Source organism: Eulemur rufifrons, chromosome 23 (assembly GCF_041146395.1).
Source record: "Eulemur rufifrons isolate Redbay chromosome 23, OSU_ERuf_1, whole genome shotgun sequence".
Classification (NCBI taxonomy): Eukaryota; Metazoa; Chordata; class Mammalia; order Primates; family Lemuridae; genus Eulemur; species Eulemur rufifrons.
In genome coordinates this window covers 30,913,443-30,927,488 of record NC_091005.1, presented here as the reverse complement: position 1 = coordinate 30,927,488, position 14,046 = coordinate 30,913,443, and the positions used below count along the sequence as shown (strand labels likewise).

Sequence of the window (14,046 nt, the reverse complement as noted above, 5' to 3'; positions counted from 1 at the left end):
CTGCAAACCTTCATTGCTTTATCTAGATGTTTCCCTCGGTGGGCTGGCTTCAGCAGAGCCTCCCTCTGGGAGAAAGGCGGCGGGGGGGATGCGGGCACAGTCTTTCCGGAGACTGCGGTGCACTGTCTGGTTGTTATTCAGTGCTCACCGGGGGATTTAAGGATAGAGCATAGGAATCTACTGTGTAAAAGTAATTCCCTGGCTTTTCCTAATGGTGTGTAGAGTTCTGGTTCCCTAAGGCACAGTATTATTTCCAGAGGTTTGGTGTTTTTTTTTTTTTTTGGTTTTCATAACTAGTTTATCTTTCCTCAGAATACAGTAAATGAAAGAAGTAAGATGAAACTGCGAAAATGCTTTTTAAAAGCTTCTCAAAGAATAAAATTACTTACACATAAAATAAATATTTGGCTCTTCTGACATCTGTTGGTTAAAGTACATTCTTTAACGTGTGACTCTAATTAAGCTATAACTAATTGTGTCCTTATATTTCAAAGACAGGTACTTCTCTGTCCCCTCCCATCCCAAAAGAATAACTGCAAAGTACAGAAAATTGATAAAAGATGCTTATCAATTCCTGGGAAAGGATATTTACGTAATGGCATATCTCAGCCCATATTGAAACGCATTATGTCCCTTTTTTTGGCATGTACCTAGTATTAAGAAAATAGTGTGGCAGCTATTTGTATACAGAATACGATCAGACTGAATTGGTGAAATCTCACTGGGTGAGAACCTAAGTAATTGCCTATTTTCACGTTTTACCACCTCACCACCTGTGCAAGAGCAGGCCTCATTCGTAAGGTCTGATCATGTCACACAATCTTGACAGAAGTAACTGTGCCAATGGTTCAGGAAATTCAAATGGCCCTTTCTTTATTCCCCTTTGCTTGGGTCAGTGCTGGTAGGGGCATGACCAAGAGAAGCACAAGGTGATTTTATTTCAGCAGTTATTGATTCATGCTTGCCCTGCTTTGTTTCAGATGGATCATCCATGCTATGGAGTATGAACTACAGGTCCGCAGTGGGAACAAGCCAACCACAGACTTGTATCAGTTGTCACCTAGTGAAGTTAAACAGCTTCTGCTGGATATCCTGCAGCCTCAACAGAACGGAAGGTAACCAGGGCCCTTTGCTACCTCCACAACCCTGGACTTACAGGAACATCGTCATTGTTAGTCTGACGTATCTACGAAATGTGTAAGACATTAACAAGAAATGAGATGCAGCAGGGGGTCAGAGGCCACCCTAAAAGATGGAGGGCATAAACAGACTGATTAAAACGTCTGTCTTCAATTGTTTTTTGTGTTGATTTGAATTTTATACTTTTTTCAGGTATAGTTTATAGGCATTTCTTCATTTTTATTATTCTGTGCAAAATGGAACACTTTATACCGCTTTAGTCAGTTTCCTTTCTGAACTTTTTTAGCACTCACCATCTCCTCCTAACATTTTGGCAGAAGCGACTGGGTTTGATAATGTTATTTAAATATGTTGCCTGTGATTTTGTCTCTCTAACTAGACTTCAAGTCTAAACCCTTTCACGGTCTTAATTTGTGCTAATCTTAGACTAAGAGCAAAATAAATGCTTGTGGGTTGCATTGAATTGAAGAATTTTTTTATTACAGAAAGAGCTTTAATATAAGTAGGCAAGTATTTATTGACACATTTGTGCCTGACATTTTCCAAGGTGGTATATATGCCTAGAAAATTCTACATATGCCTTCTACAAAAGAAGTCTTCTACAAAAGTAGATTTGAACAAATGGAAAGGCATCTTTGTTCTTAAACAGGAACACTCAGTGTTATAAAGATATCATTTGTAAATTTAATGCAATTCCAGTAACATTTCAACAAGCTGTTTTATGAAATTAGGTAAGTTAATACTAAACTTCATATGGAAAAACAAACATGCAAGAATAACCAGAACAGCATAAAAGAAGGACTTGTCCTAATAGATATTAAAACATACTACAAAGCCTCTATAATAAAAACAGGGTGGTACTGGTGCATGAGCAAACAGACCAGTCGAACAGAATAGAAGATCCAGAAATAGACCCCCAAGTACATATCGAAACTTAGTATATGATACAGATCAAGTATGGACTTTTTAAATAAATAGTAAAAGAACAACTGGATAGCCATTTGGAAAAAGGAAAAATCAAATCCATACTTTATACTGTACACAAGAATAAACTCCAAATAGAGATCTAAATGAAAAAATTAAATCATACAGAAAAGAAGACATGGGTAAATTCCTTTTTAGTTTTAGCATGGGAAAGGCTTTCTAACTATGACTTAACCTAAGGACAGCAAAGGAAAAGATTAATAAGACTAAGTAAAAATTAAAAACAACATTTTGCAAGGCAGAAAAGAGATAACCAATGTCAAAAGACAACTGAGAAACTGGAACAAAGTATGTGCCACAAAGAGCTATTATAATAGGCAAAAATTCTTAAAAATTGACGGATAGAACTAAAAACCCAAGGGAAAAATGGGGAAGAAACATGATTAATCACCTTATTTAAAATATATAAAAAAGACCTTCAGATATTTGAAAAAATGTTCAAAATAACTCATAACTAGAGAAATGTAAATTAAAACATGTTGAACCATTTCTCATGTTTCAGACTAGCAAAAGTTAAAAGATCTGATAAACAATTGATGAGGCTGTGAGAAACAGACACTTCTATATGTAGCTAGTGAGTACAGCCCTTCTGGTTGGGAATTAGCATCTAAAAAAAAGTCTACATTTGTGCTTATCCTTTGACTTAGCATTCCTATTAATACTTTTAGGAATCTGCTCTGAGGATATGCCTCCAACAATATGAAAATATATATGCACAAGGTTATTCATTGCACCATTGTTTGTATTTGAAAGTTTCAGAATTCCCATAACCTAAATGCCCATACATAGGAGACTATTTGAATGAACTGTGGTATAACAACACAGCAGAGTACTGTGCAGCCGTGAAAATGAATGAGCATGGTCTCTATGAATTTACACGGAGAAATTTCTAGGATATATTGTTAAATGAAAAAAGCAAAGTACAAAAGAGCATCTACAGTATGCTACTCTTTATGTAAGAAAGGGATATAAAAACATATATATTTATGTATTCATTTGTTTAGAAGAAATACAGGAAGGATAAACCAGAAACCAGCGTGACTGGCACCCTAGGGAACGGGCGGGGCGGGTGGACGGAACGGAAGTGCGGCGGGCGCGGGCGCGGGGGACGGCGAGGGAGGCGGCACTTCCGGACGTCGCGTTCTGTGTGGCTTAGACTCCTGAGCTCTTGCAATGTTTCCTGTGCCAAAAGCATAAATAATGAATTAAAATTAACCCAGATGTGGCGGGAACACAAAATAGAATACAAAGAGTAAAAAACGAACCTGTTTTACAAATGAGTAATATTCCCACACTGAGAGGGTGGGGAAGAAAGGAGTCGCTGCAGTACCTTTGGCGACATTGCTTCGACTGGATACTGTCGAGCTAAAGAAAAACAACTGCACACAAATATACTCCAGGTAATACATTCTTCCTCACAGATGTCTGAATTAGCAATTGTGAAATTACTTTATATATACACAAGGACTGAGTACACAAGCGCATACGTTGTGCGTCCTGAGAGCCAGGTTCGCTGGAGAAAGCAGTTACACACGAGGACGGGCCTGGGCGCAGGCGGGGCTGCGGGCTGGGGCTGACAGTACCTGGTGAGTCCGTGGCTTCTGCGCAGAGGGTAGATGCAGAAATAAATGTGGATGTGTGTGTGTACGTGTGCATATGCATCCACGTATGTCCTAGTTCTGCCCATTGAGGTGACCTAGAGGCAATGAAACCACATCCGCAATGAGCAAAGCTCATGGCCAGATGCTGATTTCTAGATACCATTCTCTAATAAAAACCACCACCATCCCTTAGAGGAATGATTGATTCCAGGGCTGAGCAAGAAAATGCAAGATGAGCCTGGAGCATCTTGTACCAGAAAATAAGAAAGTGCTCAAAATATGATAAGAGGTGTGTCAGAAAGAGTGGAGACAATTTGAAGGAGCCCCAATAGCCAAAGCTGGGACAATTTCAGCAAAAAAATAATGATAGTATTGTGTTATGTTATACCCCATAGAATAAGTATCCGTGAGTCCATGCTGATATAAATAGGTAACTAGGGAGAAAGGACTCTTCCTTATAGTAGAAATTCCAATTAATAAGTGGATAGAATGATGGAAATAGAAAATCATCATTAAACAAATATAAAACAGTAGTAATTGTTGCAGTCAAGAATCCATCATTGGATGGAAATATGATGAGAATTGGAAAATTAGCATAATTCCAAGGTATTTCCACTCAATATGCTTACTAATTGCAAAGGAAAAAATAGTAGCCCTGCAATAGAAAAACCCAGTTGACTCCACTTTAACAGAATGTTTAAGGTTAACATCACCAGTAATAAAACACATCAACACCATGTATCCCCGATAGGATGCATTGAAAAGGGCACAAAACTTCTGGATACTCATGCCAAAAAGTGCATAATCACAGTCTCTTCATCAGAAAACATCAGACCAACCCAAATTGAGGTACATCCTATAAAATAGCTGACATTTCTAAAGTGTCTAAGTTATAAAAGACACAGGAAGATGGAGGAACTGTCACAGATTAGAGGAGCCTCAGGAGACATGGAAACTAAATGCCAAGTGGGATGCCGGATTGGACCCTAGGTCAAAACAAGACCATTAGTGGTAAAATTGGCAAAATTTGAATAAGGTCCATATATTAATTGATAGTATTGTGTCAATGTTAATTTCCTGGTTTCAGTATTATAGTACGGTTATATAAGATAACAAAAGTAGGGGAAGCCTACTTTAGCAGTTTGTGAATGACATATCTTTAAGATTTAATAATAGTAATACATGAAAATAAGAGATCTAGAATTTTGGCTTATTACATTCTATTACTATGACATGTAAGATTTTGTATCTGATTTTTCAGCACTGAAACTTTAGCCATATTTAAATAGAAAATTTTTGTAAAGTTTAAAATAAGCTAATTCATTATAATTAATGCTTTTTTGAGCATTCACTTATTCATTTATCAAATGTTTATTAAGCACCTTTCTGGGAGGGATGAGTAGGAGAGATCAAGTTATATGATTTCCATGTCTTCATGGAGCTTACCTTTTATTATATGTAAAAACCACATAAAGGTATTGTGAAATTGGCTGTGGTTTTAAATGAAGCTGCTTTTTGTGTTAGAAAATCATTTGATCATGTAGTGAACAATTCATAGCTTACTAGAGAGTAACATTTTGCCTTTTAAATTTTTTAAGATCTTGGAGATTTCCTCCTCTCCTAAAAGCTCTCTATGAAATATTTACTAACCTCTGTAACACATGGTAGATATGCATCATTGATAGATTTTGGCTTTTATTGCTTCCCTATTGGAACAATTAATCCATATTGAAAGCCCTGCTTTCTACCAGAACAAGCTTGTTTTTCAGCTCTAAGGCACTTTCCTTTGGTTTACAGATGTTGGCTGAACAGGCGTCAGATCGATGGGTCTTTGAATAGAACTCCCCCCGGGTTCTATGACCGAGTGTGGCAGATCCTGGAGCGCACGCCCAATGGCATCGTTGTGGCTGGGAAGCATCTGCCACAGGTAAAGCCCCATCATGTTTATATAAGGAAAAGGGACTTCTAAGGGGACCCACCAGAGTAGAGAAGTCTTTCCTTCTCTGTGCTGCAAATAACTTTTCTGCTTTTCCACATTCTAAGGGTATTTTTAAAGGAGGGGTATCCAGATACCTGAAGGGATGAAGTACTAGAAAATAAGTAATCAGTTGGACTGGAAATATTTTTCCTCAATCTGAGTTCCTTTTATTTTTCAATTTTAATATCCTTCTATACAAAAAAAGCTTTTTTCCCCAGATGGATATTTTGCTGAAAAGTTATATGTAATCAAAGTTGTTGTATTGTCATATTTCAGATGTTTTAAAGAAGCTCTCTTTAAAGGAACTACATGGCCAAACCTCTTGCTGAACAAGCTGTCCTTCCTTTGTTTACTTATAGTGAGCACAGGGTTTCTTACACTGGCTTGACTTTAAGTGGGGGTGTCCCTTCACCCCAAGCGGTGGTGGGCCAGTGCCGGGGGCCTCACAAACGGTAAAATGTACATTGAAAACACAGATCCAGATCAGACCTAAAAAGCAAGGAGTCCTAGTAATGCTTTGGATAAGGAAATCACTACTTAGGAATTGCATTGAATGTGAATAATGCCGTAACTTTTTAGCTCATTAGACAGATAATCACTTATTTTACTCAACGTGTAACGTAGCTGTGCTTCACATGAATTAGTGCCCTCCCCTTCAGATGGTTTCCCATGTTCACTATTTTATTTATTTAATCCTAGCATCTAAATCATTCTGCTTATACCCCAAAGTGAAGGATTAGCCTCTTGGAAATAGAGTACTATATTTGTTTTCAGTGTTGAAACTTCAACCCCGTTAATTCTGATGTAGCTCTTTACACAAATAAAGTATTCTCGCATACACACACTCGCACTCGTCTTGCTTCTGTGTACAGTGGAGTACTGTGAAAGGACCCGCCAGAGTTGGTGGCATTCTTCTCTCTACCTTTGGGAGAAGGAACTGCGTGGCTGGGGACTGTGTGGGCTTTTCCCCGGAACCCTTTTTAACCTTTCAAAATCTGAACTGTGTGAATGTGTTACTTATTCAAAAAAGTGAATAAAAACTTTTAAAAGAATGTTTTATACCATTGCCGGGCCAAGCGTGGTTTCATTCGGTTGCCGGGACGGGGGCTCCAGCCCGTGCACTGCTGTCCTGCGGCAGCGCCGGCTCGGCCGGGGAGCAGGCCTTCGCCTCAGCACCCGCCTCCCGCCCTGGGCAGGGCGTCCGGCAGCCTTCTGTCGGCTTCTTTCCCAGCCCCTACTGATGTGTGCCGGGTTGTCATTTCATCATCCAACAGCCTGGGCCACTTACATTCCGTACCCTCCCCTTGCTAATAGCCTCTCTTTGCTGAAAATAAAAATAACAGCAATAAATACGTGTCAGTATTTTCATGCACCAAACACTTTTCTAAATGCTCCTTTCATCCTTAGAACAATCTTGAGAGACAGGTACTGTTGCCGTTTGACAGACGAGGACACTGAAGCGCAGCCAGTGATTCCCTCAGGGTCACACATCTGGTATAATAAGCAGCAGACCCAGGGCAGGACCCCTGGCAGTTTGGCTTCCGAGCCTTTTCTCTTAACTTTTCTGCCACGCTGTTTACCCTAAGGCCTTTCAGAAGAGTAGGAAATCAGGCAAGCTCTTCTGTATGTGAGTAGTAGCTGGGTTGACTTTTTCAATGACCTATGATAAGAGGAAATTAATGTGAAACCATGAAATGGTCTTCCTTCCCTTCTGTAGCACCCTTCACCCCATTGCTAGATGGCTAAGCAGTTACGGTAACTGTTCAGCACTCCGGCTTCATTTGCCCCAAATTGGGTATTGCTGGTAAACATGGCCAATCTGTCAGATCGTATTGACTGTGGAATGCAGTAGGTGGATTGTATTGAGTATAGGACTGAGGCATTATTACACCAGGCTGAAAAATATGCTGCCACTTGGTTGAAAGAGGACATTCTTAATTGGGTCCCGTTTTGAGTAGCAGGTAGATACACATGGTTCTGAAGCTATGATCAAGTTCAGTCCAGGTCACCACTGAGGTAAAAGCAAGCAAGTATGTGTCCTCACCTCTGCGTGTCTGGTAATAATTCTAGTAACTCCATCTGCTTTCCACCGTACAAGTCTGACATTTAGAGTCTTCCCTTCCATCCTTTGAGGGTTAGCCCCTGTACCCCAATTTGGATTTGGATTTGAGTTTATTTTCTGTTTTCATTTGGTTTGTGAAAAGTGAATGGAAGACTGTACAGCAGAGTAGAGAAAATTCTTTTAGTTTTGCCTTTTTTCTATTTCCTTGCCATTTCTGCACATAATGCTGTTTTCTCCTGTTTGTGTGCATATTTATGCTGCCAGCTCAGAAAGGACCTGCCTCAGTAATGATGTAAATTCAATAGCAAGTGACTTGCATGTTGAAGCCTGACAGCAAGCATAACTTCTTGTGTTAATTCTGGAAGCAATATGTACTCTATTTGTTGTCTCAGTTTTTGGCTGTTCCTTTTGTGTACTGAAGTGGCTTTCTAATATACTCCTTTTCCCCTAAAACATTAATCTGGTGAAGATAACTACGAAAAATGAGAGGTGTAATTTAGCACAATAGCTGGTTGGCTTTAGTAGTTTGACGTACATAAAATCCAGTTGTGTAGCTGAAAGTGCTCTCTGAGGTTTTATAGAAACTGAAAAAGATTATTGATTAGAAAATGAAATTCCTCTATGCAATGAGAACTACAGTGTAACAGTTCAGCATGTTAATGTGGAGTTATTTTTTTCAGCAACCAACCCTGTCAGATATGACCATGTATGAGATGAATTTCTCTCTCCTTGTTGAAGACACACTGGGAAATATTGACCAGCCCAAGTACAGACAGATCGTTGTGGAGGTTTGTATTAAAATTGCTAAAGAAATGTGCTCTCTCTTTGCTCCCTGAAAACTCGTATAAGGGAAACTGCCTAAGAGAACAAGAATTCTATTCCTCACCTAGCCGTGATCTCCGCCAGCTGAGTCCTCGGGAAGACGGCCATCCTTGGCCCAGTCGAGGCACGTGAGCAGTCAGGGTGGCAACCGGCAGCCCAGCTCTTCCGCTCCATGCTCGCGCCCAACAGCAGGCACATCAGCAGTGTCACGAGAATAGAGGAGGTGACCTTCCCCGTTCATTTTGTTTTCCATTTTTTCTATTTACAGAAATAACACACAACTATTGTACAAAGTTTCAACAATTCAGGAAATTATAGAAAAGAAAACAAAAATTCCCTCGACACCCACTAGCAAGGGATCATCACTGTTAATATTTAGTAGGAAGAAAAGACATGTAATTGTGTGCCGTATCATCATTGCTCCATGTAAAATCAAATGCTAAAATAGAATACGCACATACGTACCCTTTGTCACATTAAGACATTGTGCCAAACACACAGAGACTCTACCAAATCACGGATGTAACATATAGCTCATCCTCACTTTGTCTCTTCTCTGGGACTGTCTCCATCAGGGTAGGTAATTCGTCTTCCTGAGACAGAAGCTGTCAGCGAGTGCTAACTGGATGTGGCACTAAAATGCTCTTTAAATCCAGCATTTCTGGAGCTGCAGTCAGAGCTGAGTGAGATCCACCTTTGCCTCTGACGTCCCGGCTGTGAACGGCGCCAGGCAGTCAGTGTCGCAGCGTGTGGGGGCGAGGCAGAGACGGGGTTGCCGGAACACGCGGGGTTGTTGGGTGGGTGAATGCCTTCCTGTGCTGTCGCCTCCGCCTTCCACGTCGAGCACCCAGCGTCTGGGACAGACAGTGGACACAGAGGTCCTTCTTGTTGACCACAGTGAGATCGTTCCCTTTGCAGAAGAAATTGTCCTTTACATCTACGGTATAATAAAACTTTGTATTCGTCTGGCTAGAGCCTTACCCCAAGGTGTCCCACATTGTGACCTCTCGATGTTACTGAAAGTGCTTCCTTGGTTCTTTCAGGTTCTGTTTTGGAAGGCTTTAGGTAAAGTACAGTCAGCAAGATTCCCAAATTGGGAAGTATGAGGTTTCCTATTCAGCGCACTAAGTAGGACCCACAAAGCCCAACAGAATGCCTGCAGCAGTAACCGCACACTTGGGCACAGGCTTGGCATCTAAAATGAATTGGGCATCCAAAGTGAACTGTACCACTTAGGGTGAGTGTATGGGACGGCCAAACAATAGGGTGATGCCTTAAACTAAAAGAGTTTATGCACACCAAATAGTATTCGTGTCATAGAGGTAAAAAGTTAAGTGCATTTGTTTAAAACATAGCCATCCCCTGAGCAACTTCTATGGCCTTACAGACTTGAACTCATTTGGGGTGCGGGGCTCCCAGTCATCTGATCATGAATTTAGATCCAGAGTCTCCATTGAGCTCACTTGCATTCTCCGCTCTTGTTCACTGCCGCCTCTCCTCTGGCCACCCTGCTCCAGTGGACACTTTTTGGTGTCTTGCTAGCAAGGATTAATGCCCAGAGAACAGTCTGGGTGATTAGGGCACTGTGTACTATGTACAAGGTTAGGAAAGCCATTTTTGTAAGTTATTAGTTTTATTTAAGTGACAAAAAAACATTTCTATACAACTATAGGGATACACACAATGAAAAACGTATACAGTTTCCAAACAGAACTTATGCGGCTAATTTGCAAAATTAGGTAGTTTCCATCCATAGGTGATCTTTAAGCCTCTTGTACAGAACGTACTGTGGCATGCTAGGCCTGTCCCTCCACTGGATTAAAGAGTGAAAACATGTCCAGACTGTGTCGCTGTTACGGCTCGTGTAATTGGCTTTCAACGTCGGTCTCTTCTAGTTACTGATGGTTGTATCCATTGTGCTGGAAAGAAACCCGGAGCTAGAATTTCAAGACAAAGTAGATCTAGACAGACTGGTGAAAGACGCATTTCATGAATTTCAAAAAGATGAGAGTCGGCTAAAGGAAATTGAAAAACAAGTAAGTAGAAAAAACAGCTTTTTGTAGAATTGTTTTCATTGTCTTAATTCTTCAAAATATCCCTAATCTCTTATCATTTAATTTACAAAACAGATTCACAGAGTACAAAATACTTGATGGGCAGTCTGACTTATTTGAGGAATTAATGTTACTTTTTAGTTAATTACTAGTCAATTTAGCCATGAAGTTCTGAAAAAAAAAAAAAGAAATCTAGGAAAAAATAAATTTGCTTTGTATAGTTAGCAGTTAAAATGTTTTATCAGGGAGGAGCCGTAGCTTCCAGAAGGCTATAAAATTAAATTCTGGGGAATCCAGGAGGCTGTACTGTGCTATGTACCACCTAACACAATCCCTTCCAGGCTCTCTGTTTAATATTTTATGCTCATCTGAAAAAAAGGTTCTCAAAGTAAATAAAAATTATCAGCAAAGAGGAGAATACTAAAAATGTCTGTCTTTGTTTTATATGCTGAGAAGATGCCTCAGGAAAATGAAAGAAAAGCTCAGGAAACTCGTATTTTCTGTGAAGAAATCTTTCTGTGAATTTATTTTTCCCCCTAGGCTGACACTGATATTACCTGTCAACTCTTTACAAACAAAAATCAACTGACTTGCTTACTGGTTTCCTTTGTAGGATGACATGACTTCCTTTTACAACACTCCCCCGCTGGGAAAAAGAGGAACGTGCAGCTATTTGACAAAGGTTGTGATGAGTTTGCTGTTGGAAGGAGAAGTCAAGCCAAGCAACGATGACCCATGTCTGGTTAGCTAGCGAGGACGGTGGCAGAGGCTCTGCCGAGACACGAGTTCTGGAAGTGTGTCGTGTTTTGTGTTGAAGCTTAATCAAGGCAGCCACTCATACATGAGCTGATCGTGCTGGTGGGTGACGGCCACACCCTCGGCAGAGGTATCAGACCTCTTGCATGACGCAGCCAGTCTAATGGTAAACGCTTTTAACCAAGTGAAAAAAAGTTCCCGTGAGAATGCCACCGACAATAATAGTCTTCACTGAATGACAGGAATAGTTTATGAATTGAAAATTCACCGCTGCATGTTTTAGGATGAAATAGCTCATCAAAGTGAATCTTTGCTCTTTGGACTCTGAATTCTTACCTTACTGCCATTAAAATGAATCTGCCAACTAGTAATGCATACTGGGAATCAAAAGGTATTGAAAGAATGCTAAACCTTTTTTGGTGGCATTGTCATGCTAGAAGAAGATGTTAATATACATCATAAAAGCAAAATCAGTCAGCTGATACTTTGATTCTCAGAAACTGCATTATTAATAATATGTTAGTTACAGAGCTATTGCACAATTTTTACCTTGTAAAGGTGACTATGGCTTTGTAATTATGCTAACTATAGGGGTTGAACTATGATATAATAAATCTGTACCTTATCAAACATCTTCTTTGAGCTCCTGCTAAAAATAGGACATGTGTAGGGTTGTTCAGAAGCATCTTAACCTGGTTTGTACTAGTAAAAACAATTAAGTCATTAAATTTTATTTCTGAATTAATGAATGTGTCTGGAAACAGTCTTTGCTCCCAGGCTCACAAGATTGAGTTTAGTATTTTCATTTAATTGATTTGGAGATAGAATGGAAGAGAATCTACAGTCCCTAACATTATACATATTTTGCTGCCAACCTTACTTAAACTTTAATAAAAATAGAAAGTAGAAAAGAACCCAAGTGCCCATCAATACATGAGTGGATTAATCAAATGTGGTCACCATGGAGTTCTACTCAGCCACAAAAACAACGGTGATCTAGCACCTTTTGTATTATCCTGGATGGAGCTGCAGCCAGTTCTACTAAGTGAAGTATCACAAGAATGGAAAAGCAAGCACCACGTGTACTTACCATAAAATTGGTATTAACTGATCAACACTTAAGTGCACATATAGTAGTAACGTTCATCGGGTGTCGGGCTGATGGGGGGAGGAGGGGGTGGGTATGTTCACACCTAATGGGTGCGGTGCGCACAGTCTGGGGGACGGACACGCTTGAAGCTCTGACTCAGGTGGGGCAAAGGCAATATACATAACCTAAACATTTGCACCCCCATAACATGCTGAAATAAAAGAAAAATTAAAAAAAGAAAGTAAACATTCAAATTTTATGAATTTGTTTCCCTCCTAAGTGTTACATTGCAGCCCATCAGTTTGAGTCCTGGCCCCCCAGAAAGTTATTTTTCTAGTCAGTCTTACTGGAGTTTCACCTGAGAAGACAGGTTTGTCCCATAAAGAACACAGCCCATTTATAGAGTCTCGAAAGGGTCTGAGAAAGTCCAGGTGGTTTCAGTAGCAAGTCACTTGGCACGAAGTAAGTGGCCGTGTGGGCACGCGGAAGTGTCCACTGTCAGTCACGGTCCTCAGCTCCGAGGCACAGTACCTAGATCCCGCATAAGAAATTGTGTGTGTATTAGTTAGCAAAATTGAGAGTAACGAGATAAAATCTGACCTTGTAGAATACCTTAGGGAGAGGGACATGAGAAAGAGGAGAATTAAATTACTTGACTCGGTGTATGAAGAGAATTTATGAAAAGATAGTCCTGAATGATGAAGTTATAAAACTTAAACATGACAAAAACTTAAGCATGAAGCCCATGGAGAGAGAATTGAGGACTGACACTTCATAGCTGGGAAAACTGGAAATTGAAGAAAGAAAAAAAACCTTGAGGTATTTAATGTTTGCTAAAATTTGAAGGAAAATAAACTGTGTTGTATTTTTAAGAATAAAAAAAAATCTGATTAGCTGAGCAAAATTGCCAGAAAACTGCTGTCTTAGTTGAAATCAAAGATCATTTGCAAATGTATGTTTCCTGAATGAGTGTTAGCTTCCTGCTCAAATGTTACATATGCAAAATTCTGATGTTTTCCTATGCTACTGAAAGCATTTAGCATCTGTGACATGTGTATTGACTTTGTGCTTTAATGAGATTAAAAATTTATTGTTCTGAAAGATATATTTGGAATCAGTAAATCTTGATGTTCACCTCTACAGAAGCCAATATCTGTTTTCAAATTAGCAAAGCAAAAAATAGTAAGAATTAGAACGCAGAACTCGTGAAACTGAGAAATCCAATTTGATGTATAGAGCCCAAATGTTTTAACAGCTGCACTAGAGACTGGCAGAAAGTAGTAGCACATTTACTTCGGTATGACAAGATTTAAATCTGATTTAAAGCCTCCTCTATCACAATGGCAGGTTCACTGTGTAAGTTTATTGTACAAGCAACGTCTGTTGGAAACTCCTGACCAAATATCAAATTCAACTCTATTTCCAGCTCATCATTTTAAGAAACTGGGTGTTTTCCAGATTTCCTGCCATTTTATTTAAGTCTGCAAAAGTCATATTTCAGTTTTTGAAAATCAGAGTGTGGGATCATCTTGATGTCATCTTCAATATGTGATAAGTTT

The 14,046-nt window shown here is 39.6% G+C and overlaps 1 protein-coding gene across 1 annotated transcript in view; it reads left to right on the top strand.

Annotated features, from left to right (window-relative positions):
- Positions 1-13,549, top strand: part of PHKB (phosphorylase kinase regulatory subunit beta) — a 208,904-nt gene extending 195,355 nt beyond the window's left edge. The window contains exons 27-31 of the mRNA XM_069497809.1: positions 981-1,115; positions 5,523-5,652; positions 8,446-8,553; positions 10,483-10,623; positions 11,255-13,549. Coding sequence (XP_069353910.1) covers positions 981-1,115; positions 5,523-5,652; positions 8,446-8,553; positions 10,483-10,623; positions 11,255-11,392 — 652 coding nt within the window. The 3' untranslated portion in view covers positions 11,393-13,549. The remainder of the gene's footprint in view (positions 1-980; positions 1,116-5,522; positions 5,653-8,445; positions 8,554-10,482; positions 10,624-11,254) is intronic.
- Positions 13,550-14,046: the final 497 nt, after the last annotated feature.